This window comes from Chiloscyllium punctatum, chromosome 24, assembly GCF_047496795.1.
Source record: "Chiloscyllium punctatum isolate Juve2018m chromosome 24, sChiPun1.3, whole genome shotgun sequence".
In the NCBI taxonomy this organism is placed as follows: Eukaryota; Metazoa; Chordata; class Chondrichthyes; order Orectolobiformes; family Hemiscylliidae; genus Chiloscyllium; species Chiloscyllium punctatum.
The window spans coordinates 75,538,717-75,562,377 of NC_092762.1; the positions used below are offsets into that span (position 1 = coordinate 75,538,717).

Sequence of the window (23,661 nt, forward strand, 5' to 3'; positions counted from 1 at the left end):
GCATGCCCAAATCTACCATAATGTGACCTTCCTTCATTGTTTCACACAGTTCCTGTGGTTTTACTGCCAACAAACACCACTTTGTTCTCTGTACCTGTGAGGAATTGAACGGAGACAATCTAAATTCATCTCGCCGGAACGTCTCCTGGCAACAGTTAATCTTACTGCAGAGCTGCTTTCTTACAATGCTACCTTCCCAAGTAAGTGACCCCAATGTAAGGAGGCCTGATTTGGAAGACTTCCCTGGCATATGCTAAGAGGACATATGCTACAGGTCCTGGTCAGACCCAATCTCCCAAGCCTCTGCTGCCCATTCGAACAGTTGGCCTGGATTTCACCAACTCTTTAGGGATGGGCTAGAAGATGGAAAGATACGCGCAGGAAAAAAGGGTGTGTTCTGCTCATCATCTTCCTGCTGTTACGACACAGGGTAAACCCCTCTGCTAATTTAAACCAGCAACACAAATGATTCACCCCATGCTGTAACCTGGTAAAATTCAAGAGGCAAAGAATTATCCCAGACGTCACTAAAATACAAATTACCAACTTGATTTTTAGAAGTCTAACAGAATAATTCACTAACAACTATTTACAACTCCTTTCTCTAAACCTATTTTTTACCTACCCCTCTACAATACTGGTCTGATAAAAAAAAACCCAATTACAATTTACAATAAATATAACCACGTTTCAAAACCAGATAGCTTTGCCAAGCGTCCTTTAGATTTTCCTCCATCTTATTTTCTTCTTCTTAGGGATTCTGCTTTGCAGATCTTTGATAGATAAAAGGTACCTTTGAGAGAGCAGGCCTTTCTGCAAACAAACAGTCTCTCTCAACGCTGGTGCTAGCTGCTCTTTGCTGCTCTGGGTAACTGTTCGAAACATCTGATATTTATACCCCAAAACATCGGATCATTTCATTGGTTTAGTGATTTCAAAACATTATTTTTTCAAATTTGATTGGATTTCAATAACTGGGGGCATAACTTAAACTGATTGGCCAAATTCAAATTTGTTTTTGTACCCTGGCAACACAATTCTTAGCTGTTTTGACCAAATGTGACATTGTTACCTTATTCCGGGCTCTCTGTGCTTCCCTAAGTCCTTGCTAGCTTTTCAACTCTCTTAACGGTACAGTACCCCTTATATCTTCATAATACTGCCATCATGTAAGATGGTGGACAGTCTCCCACCCAGAACCCAGCTGAGTCCTTTGAAGCTTGACAAAGAAAAAAAAACAAGAATTGTGGATGCTGGAAATCCCAACAACAAAAAAAAAATCGGAAACTCAGCAAGTCTGGCAGCATCTGTGGAGAGAAAGCAGACTTAATATTTCTGCTCCCGTGGCCCTTCTTCAGTATAGTTCTGGAGGTGGTTTATTGGACCCAAAGCATTAACTCTGATACTGCCAGACCTGCTGAGTTTCTCCAGAAATTTCAGTTTTCTGTCTGAGGGCCGTTTCCCACATCAGTTGGTGTTTAACCATATGGAGGTGCCAAGGAAATACTGGCAGCTTCCTAATACCTTTTGGTGGCTGGGTCCTCCCTGACAGCTACTCTTTGGCTCACTGGATCTTCTGGCAATGGCTGCCCCCTTACAACAACAACAACTGGTTGCAGTAGTCCATCTGCCCCTTACTGCATGCCTGACTCAATACGATTACCTGTTTCTCAAGGTGCTATCATCCTCCAAGCACAGTTCCAGCAGCAACTACCAACTCCTTATGGCGTGTATGACCTTTGACCCCTCTGAAAATCCAGAAGCTTTTGTGGGTTGGCCAGTTTCACTTAACTGGCTACTGATGCAATCCTGGATCCAACTGATGATTAAAATGTGGTCACCCTCCCCCCCCAAACACCCTCATCCTCCACCACTCTTGGGCCTTGCAGTGGAACCCCTTTCCTATTTTCCCAACTATCCCCACAAAGCCCAGCCCCAGGTATTAATTTGAAAACCCATCATGCATTTCTACATGCATCACAACCAACCAACAGAAGTCACATTATTATTCAGTATGCTTACATTTCATCTTTTGTGAGATGTGGACATTGTTGGACAAGTCAGCAGTTATTGCCCAGTCCTAACTGCCCTTGTACTGAGTGGGTTGCTAGGGCCACTACACAGGGCAATTAAGAGTCAACCACATTGCTATGGGCTTGGAGTCACACATAAGCCAGACAAGGTCAGGATAAGAGATTCCTTTCTCTAAAAGGATACCAGTGAACGAGATTGGCTTTTTGCAACAGTGGCTTCACAGTCACCATGAAGGCAACTAGCCTTTAAATCCAGATTTACTTAGAGTTTAAATCCCACTTGCTGCTGTCATGGGATTTAAACTCATGCCCCCAGGAAATTAGGCCTGGACTTCAGGATTTCTAGTCCAGTGGCTTTACCACTACAGTGAAACTTGAAAAGGTTCAGAAAAGATTTACAAGGATGTTGCCAGGGTTGGAGGATCTGAGCTACAGGGAGAGGCTGAACAGGCTGGGGCTGTTTTCCCTAGAGAGTCAGAGGCTGAGGGGTGATCTTATAGAGATTTATAATATCTTGAGGGGCATGGATTAGGTAAATAGACAAGGTATTTTCCCTGCAGTGGGTGAGTCCAGAACTAGAGGGCATAGGTTTAGGGTGAGAGGGGGATAATTTAAAAAGGGACCTAAGGGGCAACTTTTTCACACAGAGGGTAGTGCATGTCAGAGGAAGTGGTGGAGGTTGGTACAATTGCAACATTTAAAAGGCATTGGGCTGGATATGAATAGGAAGGGTTTAGAGGGATATGGGCCAAGTGCTGGCAAATGGGAATAGATTAGGTTAGGATATATCTGTTCAGCATGGACAAGTTGGACTGAAGGGTCAGTTTCCGTGCTGTACATCGCTATGACTCTATGACCAGCACTCTGCTTAGCATGTTGCTCCAAATAGAAAAAGGATTCTTCAATGAATAAAGGGTTTTTTTGGTTAATTTTCCTAATGTACTGGCTCATCTGGAACTCAGTGACATAGTTTGGATCCCAAACAGGAAAAGATTAGACAGCTTGAATTTAATGCTTTGTTTATATTAGGCCTGCAAACGTGACCAAGGAATAGATTTGCCTCGACTCAAACATATGAACCTTTGCTTTCTTGCCAAAATTCTCTGTTCCTCTCCTCCCGCCACTCACCCCTTGCTTGGAGTCGAGTTCAACAGTGCCAGGCCTCCTCCAGTACCTCACCCAATGTGCGATACTTGGCAGCGGAGTGTTGGCTGGATAGATTACTTTACAGCTGAGCTCAATCTGGTCTTTGGTCAGCAAATGTGCACACACGCATGTACACTGGAACACAAGAGAGCCATGTCCACCCAGGAGGTGGAAGACTGCAACCAGCTGCAGTGCTCAACCGCTACCTTGCATTACATTCACTCCATTAACAGACCACTCAGCCCAAATGATCCGCGCCAGTGTTTATGCTTCACACAAGCTGGTAGGATATTGCTAGCAGCTTCTAGGAAATGGAGGCATGAGGATGAAGCACAAGCACAAACTATTAATATTTTATTGTCTATAAAAGTGTTCACAGAAGCATTAGAGGGCAGAACCTTCTTCCATCAGGTCTCAGTCCCATGTAATCCAAATCACTGTGTCATAACTTCTTACTCATATGTGCAGCAGCTATTGACAGTTTTGGCTGACTTAACCCTTTAACTTCCCTCCACCCACACATCCTCCCATTCCTTTGTGCCTTAACACAATGATCCAGCTTCCCTTTAAATGCTATTCCCACATAGCAGCGAGGTCCATCTCCTCACTGCCTTGACTGAGATGAATTGATTCAGAACAAATCAGGAGTGGGAATCAGCAGTTTGTGATTTTTAAAAATCTCAGCTAATCAAGGGGATAAAACGCACCAGTGGTTCAGCACGTTCGTCGATAAAACTGTTTAATTCACTCACATAACGACAAAATTAAAACTATACTTAACAATCCATTTGAAGGAAATGTGTGTCTCAATTCACCTCAGACAAATATATAAAAATTTTCATGGGGAAATTCCTCCAAATCGCAGCTATACACAGTGTTAAAAGCCAGGGCCTGTTTGAGGCAGGGTAATTTAACACCTCCCAGTGAAAGAAATGGTTCAGGGCAGTCACTCACATAAACCCTGGATGACCCTCACTGAATGTGCTCTCGTGGGGGCTGTAACTATGAGCAGGGCCACAGACAGCAGTGGGATTCCCTCACAAGAACCTCAACACAGGCAGCAGTTACATTAAACAGACATTTTCATAACGTATATGAAAAACCATAATGGATATTATTGGCATACATACTTGAGTACATACCATGACGTAGTGCCGTTGCATTTCTGTCTTTTCGCTGGCCAGTTTCTCACATTCCAGCTTCAGACTGTAATAGAGGAGAGAACAGCTTAATACCTTGACGCGAAAGGATGAGACAATCACAAGGAGAAAAACGACAGTCTTCCCAGAACCCAATTGTTCAACGCCAAACACTGTAGCAGCAGAAATGCTAGTTTCTGCTTGTGGATTCCCCCCCCCCTCCCCACCCCCGTGGCACTGCTCACAGAAATCTGAACATAACGATTTTGAATCTCAACAGGCCAGCAATAAACTGCAAAACGTTAATGTGACCAGAAATTTGTTACTTGCTGCTTGAAGGATTAAATGGTTACAGCAGCCATCATGGTGTCCAAATATAACCCTAAGTAGGTTTGCACTTAGCCAAGGATGACTGGGGAGACTCTCTTGCCTCTGAGCCAGAATGTTGTATGTTCAAGCCCGACCTAAGCACAAAGTCTAAACTCTTCCATGTGGAAAGGAGGAAGTGCTGTGCTGTGGAGAATGGGAGTTACTGGACGAGATGTTCGACTCGCGCTTGGAATGTTGTTGAAGGTGAAGGTGGATCTCTTGGCAGGATTTTGAAAAAGAAATCCAACGTTTCCCAAGTCCCAGGCAATTATCCCTCAAATCAACATCACCTAAACCAATGATCTGCCTAATACGTGGTGGGACCTAGATGTGTGCAAATTAGCTGCTGTATTTCCTACATCAGAATGAATACACTTCAGAAGTACTGCATCACCTGCAACACACTCTAAAATGTCCTGAGGTCACAACAGGCATTATACATCATACATTATATACTTCATTTTGAAAAGGCAGAAAGAGATAACGTATTTGATTTGCACAGTGTGTCTCTCAGTAGATGAAATTGGGTATGATTGACTGAATTACTGAAGGTCTCACAACTTCAGCAGCATATGCATATGTGAGGAACCCAAAGTAAATTGTAACCTCATAACTCACTGAAAACAATGTCTTTTTAAAAATATTGTTCCTCATGATGAGACAGCAACAGTGGGATCAAGATAGCACAACTCAGGAAGCAAGCAATAAAATGGTCATGGTCTGTCTAAAGTACATTGCAACACATAACAGACACGATAAATTATATTACACAGCTCAAAAAACAAGTGTCAAGATTCTTCACATTGGAGATAGTTAGGGAAATGGTTATCACACCATTGATTAGACTGGCAAGGTGCTGCTTGATCAAAAAAGTGCAGTTCCAGAAGGTTTTCAAAATGGAGCAACACTGCCAAGTTTAGGGAAGGAGTTGAAACTTTGGGTATTAAATGTGGTAAAGCTGGATGCATAGTTAGAGCAAGACAAGCAAAGGATACAAAAAGTGAATATAAAACTAAAAGGGGCTTTCAGAGAAAGTTTGGGAGGAGACAGTGATTTGAAGACAAGAATGGTATTAAAACATGCACAGCTGAAAACACAGGGATGAAGGCAAAAGGAAGCCAATGCTGAAGTTTTGTAAAGCAAGATTCAGCCTCAGCGTTTAGGACCTCTTGTAGTGCAGTGGTAGTGCCCACCCTTGTGCTGGGAGGCCTGGGTAAAAGTCCTATCTGCTCCAGAGGGGTTGATTAGGAAAGATAGGTCAGCGTCAGTGTATTAGAGCTTGCAGCAAGAGGGCAGATTGATGGCATAGCAAATGAATAGACCGACAGACTTTTTAGCGTGGAATCGGAGGGCGTTGTGATTCACAACTTGATAGCAAAAAGGTACCTGGTTAGGTAGAGAACATTGTAGAGGAAGATTGTATGGTAGTTGCCTCACTATATATATAAGCTGAACTAACAGTCAGATAGAAGGAAGGGATAGACAATTAGTCATTCAGTATACGTTAGGGGTCAGAGGTTGCAAGGTTCTGCTGCTTTTGAGGAATCTCGGGTGTGGGACTGATTCTGCGTCCAATACTCACAACTAGTCTCATGAAATCTCAAATTTTGGTCCTTATACTTTGAACCAGACTTTAAAATTTATTTATGGGATCTGGGCATTACCGACAAAGCCAATATTTATTGTCCTTCCAACTGCACTTGAGAAGAAGTGTGACAAATTTCTGACAATCAAGACAAATTTGAGGAATTATAAAGCAGGGTAATTGGCATTTTTCCACTTTGATGACACTTCTTAGATCTTACCTCTTTGACCTGAATCTCCTTATGTGGGTTGCTGTCATATTATCTTTCATAAAGATCTTGCAAAGCACCTTGGGACATTTTTAAAAAGCTGAGCAATGAAGATTTTGTTCTAGTGTGGGGGAAGAATGTCAACTTCCACACTAGACTGGACTGGATCTCCAGGATTTTGCCCAAAAACATCAACTCACTTTTTAATTTTTTCAGACGCTGACAGATGGATTTCTGCAGGGGTTTCGTTTCCCCTAGAGACCCATCCAAATCTACCCAGAACTGCACAAAAGGAAGCAGTAACCTTTGTGTGGCAGAAGGGCTTATGCCCGAAATGTCGATGCTCCTGCTCCTTGGATGCTGCCTGACCTGCTGCGCTTTTCCAGCAACACATTTTCAGCTCAGGTCTCACCATCCAGTTGGTTCCTTCTCCAGCATTCCAAAAGACCTGAATCCCATGGCTTTGAGCCAGGTAAATGTCACAGCTTATTATCAATTTCTGCATCACTAAACAGCTGCGAAGTCAACAATGTCTCAGATCATTTATCTGAACAGTTCAACTCATAAGACCTTTCTCTAACCAATACCCTTGGGCTGCCAAACAGCAATTGGCCATGCGCATTTTTAAAGGATCATGACCATCAGGAATTTATAGCTTGCAGGCTAAAATTCTTGTATATTCAGAGTTTAAAAAAAAATCACACAACACCAGGTTATAGTCCAACAGGTTTATTTGCAAGCACTAGCTTTCGGAGCGCTGCTCCTTCATCAGGTGGTTGTGCTCCGAAAGCTAGTGCTTCCAAATAAACCTGTTGGACTATTACCTGATGTTGTGTGATTTTTTTTTTTTTAAGAACTTTGTACACCCCAGACCAACACCAGCACCTCCAAATCATGTATATTCAGACCAACTGTGAGGATGATGTTGGGAAAGCAGGGAGGAGTGGCCACATATTGCCAACTATGAGCCGGCATTACAGTGACTTCAGATACTCTTTTCTTTTTGCTTGGAGATGCCCAGTGTCCATTCAGCACCTTCCCATATGATTCAGGTAAGACTGAATACTGACTAAAGCGGAACAGACCATAACCCATATCTGCCCACGTACCATCGTGATTATCACATTAGCCTGGATCATCAACCCATTTAACTGTGGCCATATTTTAGTGTTTGCTTTAGATCTTTCAAGCACACCTCACAAGGTGTAGGATGGATGACCAGAGATTTGAAACCAGATGGCTTGTTACTACCCGTGAGCTTACACAGAGGAAAGAACGCACAATTGCATAGCTGCTTACAATGTCAGAGCAATGTCAAAAGTGTCAAACATATTATTTTTAAAAACTAGTCATTATTGGTATTTGGGTAAACACATGATAAGTTTCGTTACTAGATACAGAACCACAAAAAAGTTATGGCACGCAACACAAGAGAGGTCATCCAGCCCACTGTGTCAATAAAGCTAGTGCTTGTTATAACCCCTTTTTTCAGCACCTTGGGCCTATCCTTGCTGGAGCCAACACTTCAGGTGCAGGTCCAGGTTCCCTTCAAAATGTGGAGGTGCTGGGGTGGACAAAGTTAAAAATCACACACCACCAGGTTATAGTCCAACAGGTTTACTTGGAAGCCACCGGACAAAGGTGCAGCTTGTACTTTCAAATAAACCTGTTGGACTATAACCTAGTGTTACAGGAGAAAGTGAGGACTGCAGATGCTGGAGATCAGAGCTGAAAATGTGTTGCTGGAAAAGCACAGCAGGTCAGGCAGCATCCAAGGAGCAGGAGAATCGACGTTTCGGGCATGAGCCCTTCTTCAGGGATGAGGAAAGTGTGCCCAGCAGGCTAAGATAAAAGGTAGGGGAGGAGGGACTTGGGGGAGGGGCATTGGGAATGCGATAGGTGGAAGGAGGTCAAGGTGAGGGTGATAGGCCAGAGTGGGGGTGGGGGGGCGGAGAGGTCAGGAAGAAGATTGCAGGTTAGGAAGGCGGTGCTGAGTTCGAGGGATTTGACTGAGACATGGTGGGGGGAGGGGAAAATGAGGAAACTGGAGAAATCGGAGTTCATCCCTTGTGGTTGGAGGGTTCCTAGGCGGAAGATGAGGCGCTCTTCCTCCAACCGTCGTGTTGCTATGGTCTGGTGATGGAGGAGTCCAAGGACCTGCATGTCCTTGGTGGAGTGGGAGGGGGGAGTTGAAGTGTTGAGCCACGGGGTGGTTGTGTTGGTTGGTCCAGGTGTCCCAACTCCCCCTCCCACTCTATCGTATTTCCAACGCCCCTCCCTCAAGTCCCTCCTCCCTACCTTTTATCTTAGCCTGCTGGACACACTTTCCTCATTCCTGAAGAAGGGCTCATGCCCGAAACGTCGATTCTCCTGCTCCTTGGATGCTGCCTGACCTGCTGCGCTTTTCCAGCAACACATTTTCAGCTATAACCTAGTGTTGTATGATTTTTAAACTGTCCCCTTTCAAATGTGTTAGGATTTCCAGATTGGACAGTCAATTCCAGACACCCACCACCATCTGGGCACAAAAGGTTTTCCTCATTCTCCCTCGAACTCTCCATCAATCAGTTAAATTTGGGAACCCTGGTAATGGATCTCTCTGCTAGGGAAATAGGTCTTCCTTGTCCACTTTATCCAAAGCCTGCATCTTTTTGTACATCTCAATTAAGTTGCCTGTCAGCCTCCTCGCTTCTACAGAAAACAATCACAGTCTTGCAACCTTCAAACCCTGTCAATCTTATAAATCTCCTGTGTACTCTCGCTCAACAGCAATTTTGTCCCTTCTGTCATATGGTGAGAGCAACTGTACACAAACTTCCAGCTGTGGCCTAACCAGTGCCTTAAATAGTTCCAGCATTACATCTCTGCTTTTGTATTCAATACTTCACCCAATAATTGAAAATATCCACTATAACAATACCTGATCTACCTGCCTTGCCATCTTCAGGAATCTGACAACATGAACTCCAAAGTCTTTCACTTCCTCTACCACTCTCAGTACCGACAATTTATTGTACATTTCCTTACTCAGTTTGTATCCTCTCCAAATACTTCATCTTACACTTTTCTGGATCAGATTCCATTTGCCACTTTTCTACTCACTCAACCAAACCACCGACATCATCTCGCAGTTGATAGCCATTCTCCTCATTGTAAACTACCTGGATCAATTTTTGTGTCGTCTGCAAATCTCTCAATCTCACCTCCCACATTATATAGAATCATGAGCAGTAAGGGACCCAATATTGAGCCCTGCAGAGCACCATTAAAAACCACTTTCCATTTGCTACAACATCCATTGACCATTACCCTTTGTTGTTCTTCACTAAGCCAATTTTAGTACAACTCACTATATTCCTTGTATCCTAGTGGTTTTTATTTTACTTAGAAATCTTAGAAACCCTACAGTGTGGAAACAGGCCCTTTGGCCCAACAAGTCCACACCGACCCTCCAAAGAGTAGTCCACCTAGACCCATTCCCCTACCCTATAATCCTATATTTACCCTTGACTAATGCACCTAACCTATACATCCCTGAACACTATGAGCAAGTTAGCATGGCCAATTCACCTGACCTGCACATCTCTGGATTATGGGAGGAAACCAGAGCACCGGGAAGAAACCCGCATGGATAGAGACACAGTCACCTGAGGTTGGAATCGACCCTGGGTCCTTGGCACTGTGAGGCAACAGTGCTAACCACTGAGCCACTATGACCAGTCTGTCATGTCATACGCCTTAATAAAGTCCAGCTCAAAATGTTAACGTTACAATTTTGTGGAGGTGGCTGCCAAAAACATTTTGTGTTAAAGGTGCTGTATAAACAAAGTGAATGCATTCCAAGGCAAGTTCACAGGAGCATTGTCAAATGAATTTTGATTATATGTTACATGAGGAGATTTTAAGGCAGACTAAGGAGGTGTTCAAGGAGCATCATTGAAATGGAGGGTGCGGTGGAGAGGTTTAAAACAGCAATTCAATTTTAAGCCCCAGGCAGCTGAAGGTACAGCTTTTGATTTGATATGCTATTGTCACATGTACCCAAGTACAGTGAAAAGTTTTATTTTGGTGAGCAATACAGATAGACCATAACAAACAAGGACATACACATCATAGGGTGCTTAGACAGAGCAAGGCATACAAGGTTACAACTACACAGGATGTGCACAAAAGCAAGATCAACATTTAATTTAAAATTAGAGAGGACGTTCATTCTGCTGATGGTGGAGCAGTAAAATTGGGAATGTTTAGGAGACTAGACTTGGAAGATCACAGAGATCTCGGAGCAGAGAGGGCAGTTTGCTCTACGGTTCGGGACTGTTATAGAGACAGGGAGAGGTGATGTGAAAACAAGGATAGGCCTTTCCAAATTTGAGGAACTGCCAGATGGAGAGCCGAAGTATATTAGCAAGAGCAGCAATGATGGGTGAAGAGGATTTGGTATGAATTAGAATATAGGAAGCAGAGTTTTGATGACCTCAAGTTAAAGTGGAATAAAATAAAATCTTGTGGATGCTGAAGATCTGAAACAAACAGAGAAGATGCTGAAGAGATTCAGCAGGACTAGGAGTATCGCTGGAGAGAGAAACAGAGTTAATGTTTTGAGTCTAATATGACTCATCTGTATAATCCAATTTGACACTTCTTGAGAATTTGTTTGAAACATTAACTCTGTTCCTCTCTCTGCACAAATCTCCTGCTGAGATTCGCCACTATTTTCCTTGTTTATTTCAAATTATACTGTGGTTAGAAAACGGGAGGTCAGGCAGCACATTAGAATAGTCAAAATTGGAGGTAACAAAGGATTAGAGGAAGCATTCGCAGCAGATGAGCAGAGGCAGATTTGGATACCGATGATGTTACAAAGTCATATAAACATGGTTGAAACAAGAGCAGGTCAGAGGTTAGGAAATCCACGGTCAGTAACTCATCTCATGACTCCCCAGAGCCAGTCCACCATCCACAAGCTACCAGTCAGGAGTATGATGGAATACCTCCCACTTGCCTAACACCATCCAGGACAAAGCAGCCCACTTGACTTGCACCACATCCACTCTTACAGTGCCGACGCTCAATAGCATCTTCCAAACGAACAACCTCTACCATCTAGAGGAACAAGGGCAGCAGATTCAAAAAAAAACATAACAGGTTCCCCTCCAAACCACTCAATATCCAGACCAAAAGATACTGCAGGAAAAATGGTGTGTTACTGGGTCAAAATCCTGGAACTCCCTCCCATATGGTATTGTGGGTCCATCTCCACCAAATATACAGCCACAGTTCAAGGTGGTAGCTCATCACCATCTTCTCAAGGGCAATTAGTGGTGAGAATTAAATTCTGGCCCAGCAGAGATACCCACACCCCATGAACAAATTGAAATAAAAGATAGCGGTAGGCAGGTTTGACAATGGGGTGCATCTGTGGTCATAGAAAGATTACAAAATAGGCAGGTTCTGCGTCAGACCAGTACAGTGGGGAGAGATACAAGTTTAAACTATCCCCTTTTAAAAAGGGATCAGGAGATTCAGAATTTCCACAATCCCAATTTTGAAAAAAATGCTGAGGCTAAATCTGGAACTTGTATAACTTATTACACGTAAACAAACAAAGCTAGCTCTGACCTATATAATCATCTACTACTTACTGTCAGCAGGCTTTGTGGCTGAACTCACTTAACCAAATAATTCTAGACTTCACTGAAGTTTTCTTTAAAGGAATACATGTAAACAAAACCAGATGCCTAATAATGTAGCCCCACTTGCAGTTAGTTCATGAAAGTTGGCAAAGATGTAACGTAATTGGGTTAGGTGCAGGAAGGCAGACCGAGATCATACCAGGCTTTTAGATTAATCCTAGAATCATGCACTCAACATCTTACTACCTTTTCTAATCGTTGATCCTTGGAACTTTTCTATCACGTTTCCAAGTATTCTACCTATGCATTCCTTTAATCCCTGCATCACCAAATTGACTCAATTTTTAAACTTCGATTGGCTGCCATGTTTTCTATATTATAACAGTGCAAGTTTGTCTCTGTTATAAAACACTTTGGAAACTACTGGCGGTTGATCAAAGGTGGCTTGCTGCTTCCACGTTCTTTCTAAAACTTGATCTTCTCCCAAAGCCTGAAAATTGGACGATGCCTTGCTCTCCTTTTTTTTTTGTGAACCACTGGCTTTCAAAACTCAAGCGTGGGCATGATTTAACCTGTACTTCCTGATTTACTCCGTCTTCCATCCCACTCTTTTCAATCGTGAAGGAGGGGTGCAGTCTCCAGGAGTTTGCACAATGACTCATGTGCCTCTTGGGAGACGGTGGGACACTCTTTCCTGTCTTCCTGCTCAAGTGTAAGATTCACTGGGAGGCGACAAAGGGAGGGAAAGCCCGAAGGCGCTGATTACATAATGGTAAAACAGGCCAAGTTTCTTTGTTGGCTACCGGACTAGTGATCCTTCCCTCCACAGTGTCTGAATTCATTTCGCTCAGGCATCCAAGAGGAAGAGGAGGAGGAGGACATTCTATCCCCAAATTATCAGGAAATGTCCTGTCTGGGAAAGACTCCACTTCCCACAGGATACCGCCCTGCCTTATCTCCTACAACTGAATCTTTGCCACCATCAGGTTTTTCAATAATAAAATCATGATGAGATTAATTCTGGCAAACCATCTCTATATTATCATTAATGTCACACTTGTTTCATTATTTGACTATCAAGAATGAGAAGACAAATTTAATGGTAGAATCCCTACAGTGTGGAAACAGGCCATTAGGCCCAACAAGTCCACACCGATCCTCTGAAGAGCATCCCAACCAGACACATTCCCCTACCCTATTACTCTACATTTACCGCTCACTAATGCGCATAATCTACACATCCCTGAACACTATGGGCAATTTAGCATGGCCAATCCACCAAACCTGCACATCTTTGGATTGTGGGAGGAAACCCGCACAGACACAGGAGAATGTGCAAACTCCACACAGACAGTCATCAGAGGCTGGAATCGAACCCAGGTCCCTGGCACTGTAAATGTACCTAGATTTCTTCTTCTCTAGAAATTCTAATGTTTTTAATACTTTGAGTGACAAAAGGGATGATAACAGAAGCATTGATTGCATTTTTGCTATAAAAGTGATTCAAACCATGCAGAAGTTACCACTCATTTTTTTAAACTTTTAATAAGCTTTGCATCCTCCCACATACTACCAAATGTATCTTTTTTAAAAATCCTGGCAATTGTTTTTAAAAGGATGGAAGCACTCCCAAACAAAGCCATTCATTTTCAGCTGAGATCTGATTGGAGGAGTTCAGAGCTCTCCAATACTCCGAGCCATTGAGTGGATTTATGAATACAGAGACACCAAGGTCAGATCGTTTCCCACAAGGGGGAAAAGGATAAACTACAGGGGGAGTCATGCCAAGATGTTGTCAACAGTGCACATCTCAACAACTGGTTCACAAGCAGCCTGGCAGAAATATAAAAAAAGGTCCTTGTCTACTATTTTGGCCATAACAGAGGATGTAACACGGCCAGTGGAGAAGACAGAGGAGGGAAATGGGAGGAGTCCTAGAAAATGCTAAGAAGAAAAAATGACAAAGAACTATCTATCCATTGCCTCAAAGTGCTAAGTTGAAAAGTGCAGCACTTAATTGAGCAATATAGATTCAAAGATTCCCAAATTCAATTGCGTGTGGATTTACAAGACATGTAGCAGCCTCAGATAAATGAGTAGACAGTGTGGGTTTGCCATTTTTGATTGCTAGCTGGCGACTGTTAGAAGGTGGACATGATCATGCAATGCCCCTTTTCACAAAAAAAAATATGTTTGGCCTGTTACACTTTCAGGGAAGACAAATGTTTTGGAAAGAGGAAAAACATGAGGAGAATCAGGAGACAGGGACAATAGAGGAGATGGAAATTTGATCCAAAGAATATGTATATCACCACCCTCAGAGATAAACTCATTTCACAATGAAATCATTTGGAAAACAGGTGCACACCACTGTGAAATACAGACCACAACTTTTTAAAGAGAACAGGTACCTTTGAAATGTTTGCAGTAAGCCGGGGTTTGAGACTGGGGTGTTTAGCCCATGATCAAACAACATAGTTCTACAGAAAAATCCGCCGCTCCGTAAAAATGCAGCTTCCCCACCCCCCCAAAACTGAGGTGGGAGCTAATTAGCCCTCCTTAATTGCATTCGCTGGCATTCCCTCAGTAGTCTGGACTGCTGAGCATTCCCTGGCAATGCTTCCTAAAGAGCAAAGCTGTTAACACAGGGCATATGTCACTTCCTGCTGCTTGAGATTAAAGCAGAAAACATCTGCTGGGGCAAATGCTCAGCATCTTTAGCTCTGACTCTCATACTTGGCTTTTTATTACACTGCCAAATCAGTGCAATTTTAATCCTATTTTTCTCAAGGCAAGTTTATTATACTTTGAAAATAAACTTAATTAGGGTCCATTGGACAAGATGGTGCAGTCTCTCTCTCACACGCACACACGCCTTCCCCCTTATCATTGGATTAGCTCATAAATAACCTGTCAACACAGAATGCATGGCACTGCTTATTTCCGTTTCAACTGAACATGAAACTTTAATGTCCCCTTGCACACTGCATTCTCAGTTCCCCTTCTAACTCACATGCACACAACAGGCTTAATGCAAATACACACTGATCAGATTGAGCCAAGTTTGGGAAGTGACTTACACCAGTGCTGATATGTTACATCCAGTTTGCCTTCTGTGCAATTCCTCCTCTCCTCAACAGAGTCTGGTTGGGGTACAGTCGGCACTGGCTGCCCTTTGAGAATTTACCCAAGTGCCCACCACGGCGTGGGTCTCCCTGTCAGCTTTTGTCTTGCCTTCCCCTAAAGCCATGCTTTTCCAGCTACCTATCAATCAGGACTAAGAACCTGTGACTAACGATAAAGGACGCACGAGGCTGTCCGCAGGCAGCCTGGCCAGGAGTGCAAACAGGAGCAACGGTCTCAGTGTGCACCATTCACTGCTCATAGAGTACAGAGTTGGGGGTGAGGGTATAGGCTGGTGTTCAATGAGGTAAAAACAATGACTGCAGATGCTGGAAACCAGATTCTGGATTAGTGGTGCTGGAAGAGCACAGCAGTTCAGGCAGCATCCAAGGAGCTTCGAAATCGACGTTTCGGGCAAAAGCTCCTTGGATGCTGCCTGAACTGCTGTGCTCTTCCAGCACCACCAATCCAGAATATAGGCTTGTATTGTTGTGTTTAACAGTGTGGCCTAGCCAACAAACATATGACAGGCTATTTGCTGTGAAAGCTGAACTCAACTGTGCCCTTGGCTAGGGGTACCAGCCAGGAGCTGCTCAATGCATTACTATTGAGACAGAACCCCTGCAGAGTAAAACAAACAAACACTCAGGTAAGACACACACACACACACACACACACACACACAGTCTTTTCTCTCTCTCTCTCAGCATGTTGGATGTTAAACAAAAAGCATTATGAGACAGTATGTCCCTGTTACTGTGAAGGGCAAGGCTGGTAGGTGCTCTGGTCAAGAAAAAGGAGGAAGCATATATCAGGTTTAGACATCTGGGATTGAGTGAATCCCTAGAAGAGCATAACGATAATAGGAGTATCCTTAAGGGGGAAATTAGGAGGGTGAAAAGGGGACATCAGATAGCTTTGGCAAGTAGAGTTAAGAGAATTGGGAGACTCTACAAATATGTTAAGGGAAAAACTAGGGTCAGAATAGGGCCACTTAAAGATCAATGAGGCCATCTATGTGTAGAACCATAGGAGATAGGTGAGATACTAAACCAATATTTTGCAACAGTATTTACTGTGGAGAAGGACATGGAAGCTAGGGAACTCTGAGAAATAAATAGCGATGCCTTGAAAAGAGGAGGTGCTGGAGGTCTTAAAACACAAAGGTAGATAAATCCCCAGGGCACGATCACGTGTTTCCCAGAAATTTGTGGGAAGCTAGGGAAGGGATTGCTGAGCCCCTTGCTGAGATAGTTGTGTCATCAACAGCCACGGGTGAGGTGCTGGAAAACTGGACAGTGGCTAATATGGTGCCATTATTTAATGAAAAGCTGTAAGGATAAGCCAAGGAACTATACTGACTTTGGTGTGTCTATGGAATGAGGTGCCAGAGGAATTGGAGAGACTGGAACAATTACAACATTTAAAAAGTATCTAGATGGGTGCATGAATTGAAAGGGTTTAGAGGGATATGGGCCAAGTGCTGGCAAATGGGACAAGATTAATTTAGGATATCTGGTCAGTATGGATGAATTAGACCGAAGGCTCTGTTTCTGTGCTGACCATCTCTATGACCCTATAGATCAGTGAGTCTTAACATCAGTGCTAGGTAAGTTGTTAGAGGGGATTCTGAGGAACAGGATTACATGCATTTGATAAAGGCAAGATCTGATTATGGATAGTCAACATGGCTTTGTGCATGGAAACTTTGTCTTGCTAACTTGATGGAGTTTTTTGAAGAGGTGACAAAAAAAAAATGGACTTCTGCTCTGCCTTCATCACTCTCTATATGGACATGGTAGACTGGTTAGTAAGGTTAGATCATATGGGATCCAGGGGGAGCTAACCAACTGGATACAAAATTGGCTTGAAGGTGGAAGACAGAGGGTGGTGGTAGAGGATTGCTTTTTGGACTAGAGGCCTGTGACTAGTGGTGCATCACAAGTATCAGTGCTGGGTCCACTGTTTTTCCATCATTTATATAATTGATTTCGATGCTAAAATATGAGGGATGGTTAGTAAGTTCGCAGATGACACCAAAATAGGTGGTGTAGTAGACCGTGAAAAAGGTTACCTCAGAGTACAATAGGACCTTCATCCGACAGGTTAATGAGTGGCAGGTGGAGTTTAATTTAGACAAATATGAGGTGCTGCATTTCGGAAAGGCAAAGGCAAAGGCAAAGGCAAACCAGGGCAGCAATGGTAAGGTCCTGGGGAGTGTCACTGAACAAAGAGACCTATGGGTGCAGGTATGTAGTCCTTTGAAAGTGGAGTCACAGATAGACAGGGTGGTGAAGGTGGTGTTTGGCACACTTGCCTTCACTGGTCAGAAAATGGAGTATAAGAGTTGGAATGTCATGTTGCAGCTTTACAGGACATCGGTGAGACCACTTTTACAATACTATGTACATTTCTGGTTGCCCTTCTATAGAAAAGATGTTGTTAAACTTGAGAGGGTGCAGAAGAGATTTGCAAGAAGGTCTCCAGGATTGGGGGGTTTGAGCTGTAGGGAGAGGCTGAATAGGCTGGGGCTATCTTCCTTGGTGCATTGGAGGCAGAAGGGTGAGTTTAGAGGTTCATGAATTCATGAGGGCCATCTGAGTAGCCAGGGTCTTTGGGTGGGGGTTAGGCGGGTGGAATGGGTAGTCCAAAACTAGGAGGCCAAAGGTTTTAAGGGGAGAGGGGAAAAATTTTAAAGAGAACCGGAGAGGTAACTTTTTCATGCAGAGGGTGGTGCATGTATGGACTGAGCTGCCAGAGGAAGTGGTGGAGGCTGGTACAATTGCCACATTTAAACAAGCATCTGGATGGGTTTATGAATAGGAAGGGTTGAGAGGGATATGGGCCAAATGCTGGCTAATGGGACTGGATTAATTTAGGATATCTATTTCGGCATGGATGAGTTGGACTGAAGGGTCTGCTTCTGTGCTGTACAGCTCGATGACTATGAAATGCAGAAAAGGGTAAAGCCGAACACTCCAGTGTGGATTAAGAGTGGGCAGTATCCATTAGACTTCAACATTTAAGAGCTGGGATCTTCCTCACTAGGGTGTTGGCTTCTGGTCAGAAAAAGGATCCAGAAGGGAAAAGTGGAAACTGTGAATGGGCTGAAAACAGCTATTTTGATCACCTGAATAACAAGATCGAGCACAGTGGGGCAGAATCTATCGTGTAGTCTTCACTGAGTTGACATACCATGTATCCACTGTACCAAAATGTCACATTTTAAGAGAATCTTGTGACTTCAGTGGAAGATCTTCTAGCAATGTCACAAATCGTCTTGTATTTCTTGTTGTCTGACAGACTAACACCCTAACTTGAATTAGGCCGCAAGAAGGAAATAAAGGTTTTCAGAGATCTACAAGCATTTTACTTCAAATTTATAATTAAACACAGACATCAGTTTCCACATTTCCCTTCTGGATCCTTTTTCTGACCAGAAGCCAACACCCTAGTGAGGAAGATCCCAGCTCTTAAATGTTGAAGTCTAATGGATACTGCCTGCTCTTAATCCACACTGGAGTGTTCTGCTTTACCCTTAAAGGGGACGTACATTTCTAACAGTGGCTTGTGTAACATGATGCCTGGCAGAGATACACATTTCAGAGATAGTTGAGGGAGAAAAGAACAGGAGGATGTATGGTAGGATGAGATCTGCAGGATGGGAGGTGGTGGCAAGTGGAGCATGGACAACATATACCAGTTGGACAGAGTTATCAGTTTCTGTCCTACAAATTCTCCAAGTTTAGTTTGGCAGAATTTTACCGTGGTCAACTTTTATTAGGCCATCTGAAAATACAACTCGACATAAGATGTATATCTTCTAGCATGCCAGAAAAAATACTGTAAGAGATTGCAAGTATTTTTTAAAACTCTAACAGAGTTTATAATATAATATTCATAATATAATATTCATATAATATGATTAACAGTGAAATATCTCAAGGTGGTTCCTAAAGCTATAATTCATGTGAAAATTGACACGAAGGCAAAGAAGAATCTGTTATGGGTGATCAAATGCTTGGACAGAGGTTTATAGATTTGAGAACATTGTAAATATTTGAACATACAAATTGGAGTGGGCCACTCACTCAGTCTCTTGAATCTGCTCTGCCATTCATCCCATCAGTTTCGCCACAGTTTTATTACTCCACGTTTGCATTCTCCTCAATGAACTCTGTTTATCAAGGACTTCTTTATCCCTGCCTTAAAAATATTCAAGGACTTTGCTTCTACTACTTTTTGATAAGGAGAGTTTGTAAGATTCAGAAAGAAAAAACATTCTAAACTCTGTCTTAAATTCTAGATTCTCCCAAAACAGGGAACATCCTCACTATGTCAAGACTGCGAGAAGGTATGCTTCAATAGAGTTGCCTGTTCAATGACAGGTGAGAGTGAGCATTAGGTCCCTGACCACTATAGGTACAAAGCACAAGGGAAAGGTTTACTGAACCTACTGTTTACAAGTCAAATTAGATCTTTTGGTAGCCTTTCCATTCACCTGCATGGATTAAAAGGAAGCAGAATAAAGATTGGTAACTGTGATTTGTTAACTGTCATTTCAGAAGTGGCTAAAACTGGACAAATATTTAATGTCAGTCAGACAGGTAATCGTATTTCATTTACCAACCGACTGGCATTACGTGACCATCAAAAGTCAGTGTCAGGTAAGAGACCAGGGTCACCTCGCCACCACAGGACTACTCAGGACTACTTAGCCTTGCTAAGGACTTTGACTTATTTGATTAAAAGCCCCACACGAGGAGCGTACAGCAAATGTCACAAGAGTCTGCAGCTTCTCAAGTTGCTGCACTGTCACTCTATGTGCCACACAAAGCTGTCGATCCACGTTCCAACCATCCTCCAGCAATTCTCCCAGTGCTGTACTAGATTGGAAAAAGCAAATTGTATTTCTAACTTATGGGAATGTTTAAAACACAGTGTTTTTTCTGCAATATCAATCACTTTTCTCTAAAAACAAAACAAGAAACGTTGGCTTCTGAATAAAGGACTTGCTCTTTCTTATCATCGGGGTCATTTGGGTTATGATGACTGAATAAGTCAAAGTTTTGTTTTTTTAAATTACACAGCATTCCAGGAATGTTTTGTTTTGGCTGACATTTACCTCTGTTCCTCGCTGAAAATTGCAAATCAGTAACTGATAATCTTAAAGAATATTCTGTTTATCTATGGGTAGCAAGAGTCACTTAAAACCCATTTGAAGTGTCAGAAAGGAAGAGCCCTGTCAAGCATTGAAAGTCAATCTGGGTACAGAAATATGCAGCTGGCATTGTATTTCAGCATAAGCCTGCAATGTCATGGCCCACTGTCTAAAGCTTCATATTAGTGCCACCACCAATTGGAAACCAACCTTCAAAAGAGCGAGCGAGACAAAAGGGCTCTGCAGTTAAAACTCGGAACAGCCACCTCCTGAAGAATGGAAGGCACCAGCCAGCCACATCAGCTCCCAAAACATAACCCCAAAGTAAACTCTGGACAGAAGCTAGAAAGATTCCAAACAATAGATTTCCCATTCTTGTTGAGTTTCTCTTTGAGTAGCAGTGGGTATTAGCATTATGCAAACAGGGGGGGGCATCTTTTCCCTCATTCACCTGCATATAAAATGACTGAACGTTTGCAACTCAAAAGCAAACCGTCAACTCTTTTCCCCCTCATAATAAGGTCTGAAAAGAAGTCACACAACCTCAACTGGGTATATAAAAAAAGTTCAGCAGTGAACTGGTTAAAACTATTCTGAATAAGTTTATGGCAGCTACAAATAGCTGTAAATAAATAGCGGATAATGGATGCTTGTCAGGGAATTATAACACAGTAATCCAATCAAGGAGTTTCAGATCAACCATGAAAGCAGAGCTTGGAGTGTTTTGCACAGAACCGTAACTGGACTTTTTCTGTGTATCGGCTTGAATGCATGACTGGGAAACCTGGGAGAGACCAGAGGTATCATGATTACTGTGCTGGAGTGGAAGAGGTCCTGGGGAGGTTTAACGAACATGTTCAAAATTATGATTTTTTTTTGGTAGAGTAACTATGTTGAAACCATTTCCTCTGGCAGGAGATCAGTAACCACAGGACAGAGACTTGCCAAAAGAACCAGAGGGGAAACGAAGAGGAATTTGGTGATGCCATAATATGTTCTATTTTGTAATGCACTGCCTGAAATGGTGCTTGAAGCAGTTTCAAAATTAACTTTTAAAACAAATTGGCTACATGCTTGAAAAAAAAAACTTTCATGAATTGAGAAAAGAGCAGGGTAGTGAGATCTATTGAATAATTCGGAGTGTTAGCACAGATATGGTGGGTTGAATGGCCACCTTTCATAATTCCAATCGCACTTAAGCCATTACACTTCCTGCATTTTTGAGTCTGTGTTTCAAATTTCTTCCAATAGAAGTAGCAATCCTATAACCACCCATAATTTACCCATAGTGCAGTTCAGAATCATCCCTCCAAATTCAATAAGACGGAGTCTAGAATTGTATTTCACAGGGTTTTTCTTCACAGGTTATAGCTTCAACAATCATAATACAACATTGCACACACTCATCATTATATTTTGTTGAAATTCTGGCAATAAATTAGGATTATCATTGTAGCCAAGGATGAGATCATTTAAATGTATAAAAGACATGTTGAAACAGAAAGGTCTCATCTTGCATTAATATAGCAGTTTACTACAGCTCAGAGATTTCAAAGCACTTCACTTTCAGTGACTCTTAGTACACAGGTGAAATCACCAGCAAGTCTCCCCTTCTCTCACACACACACGATTGGTTAGTATTGTTCTCATGGCATCAGTTAAACTGTGCTGGCCAGGAGGACACCTGCTTTTCAAATTGTGACTGAAATATAAATAATACACTTGTTGAATTTCATCCTAGCTTTCTCTCCACCTCCCACAGAATCATACAGTCATTACTAAACAGAAGGTAGTATTTTGGTCCATCAGATCCATGCTGGCTTATAATAACATTGAAATCAGTCCCTGCACTATCCCTATAGCCCTGCAAATTTAATACCTTCAAGTGCGCATCCAATTTGCTTTTGAAATCATTCATCTTCTCTGCTGATAGGCAGTGAGTTCCAGTTCCACTCCATGCACAAACATTTTCTTCCATACATCTCTGCAGCATTTCCTAGCCTAAACCTTAAATTTGTGTCTCCTCATGGCTCAGATGGTGGATATACAAGCCAGTGCGCCTCTCGAAATGAGCTACTAATTAATGTCAATGTTTCATATTTACTAATGCCAAGCATTGCCCTTACTGTGAACCCAACTTGTCAATCAAGCCTTTAGCAAATCTCTATCTCTTCATTTCTGGCTTAGCACCCACTTCCCAGTGTCCATTTGCAGAGGTACCTTGGGATATTCTTTCAGCTCAAAGCTTTATAAAAAAGGTTGTTATGCACATAAACCAAAGAGCAAGTAGACAAGTCAAAAACCTGAGCCACCAAGAAAGCAACATTGCTGAGTACTTCATTGGAGCGATATTCCCTCAAAGATAATGGCTTGGGGAAGTTAAAACTACAATCTTGTAGACAGTGAGCAACCGAACCAAAATACTGTACCTCATTTTTAATAGAAGAGAGAACAGTTTTATCTTCAACTATTTTTTCACTTTTTAAAAAAAAGAGAAAACCTTTGCTGAGATGTAGGTGTTGCTGGCAATGCTGGTATTTGTTGTTCACCACTAATTATATTACCCTTGAACTAAGTGGCTTACTAGATCATTTCAGAGGGTAGTTAAACAAGAGTTAACCACTCTTGGTTAAAAGACTGGAGACACAAAGACTTGACCACACATGGACAACTGATTTCCTTCTCAAAACAACATTAGTGAACCAGGCAAGTCCTTAACAATTGATGGTGGTCATGGTCATCAGTCCTAATACTGGTATTATAACACCAGTCGTATCACCAGTTGTTTTGATAGGGCTGGAATCAATGTCCCAAGAACATTCATCTCAGTTATTAGCCCAGTGATAGTTCCGCTGTGCCACAGCTATCCCCTTTACCATTTACGCAATACTGTTGGGATTTTAAAGTCTTAACATCTCTCAATATGTATCAGTCAGTTTGCTGCACAGAACTTAAATCCCATAACTCATTTGGGCTTTTTAACAAAGGTTTAACTTGTTTTATCTTTTAAACTAGATTGTCGGCATCTGGAACCTGGATTCTGGAAAGACCAGTTAAAATCTTTATTCAGAACCTCAATTAGAAACATTGGGAGGCAGGTCAACACTTCAAATGTTAGCTTACTCTCTCTCCACAGATGCTGTCTGACCCACTGTGATCTCCAGCATTGGCTGTTTTCAGTACAGATTACAGCATCTGCAGTGATTTGCTCCTACTTCAAATATTAGGCTAACTTTACAGTCACTGTTACTGTATTTCCAA

At 42.5% G+C, this 23,661-nt stretch overlaps 1 protein-coding gene across 7 annotated transcripts in view; it reads right to left on the bottom strand.

Moving 5' to 3' along the window:
• LOC140494706 (transducin-like enhancer protein 4) overlaps positions 1-23,661 on the bottom strand; it is a 217,021-nt gene that overhangs the window by 188,912 nt on the left and 4,448 nt on the right. For 4 of the 7 annotated variants that reach the window (XM_072594214.1, XM_072594213.1, XM_072594212.1 and 1 more), the window contains exon 3: positions 4,310-4,385. In XM_072594214.1, coding sequence (XP_072450315.1) covers positions 4,310-4,385 — 76 coding nt within the window. The remainder of the gene's footprint in view (positions 1-4,309; positions 4,386-23,661) is intronic. The other 3 variants (XM_072594216.1, XM_072594215.1, XM_072594211.1) reach the window with 1 other exon arrangement.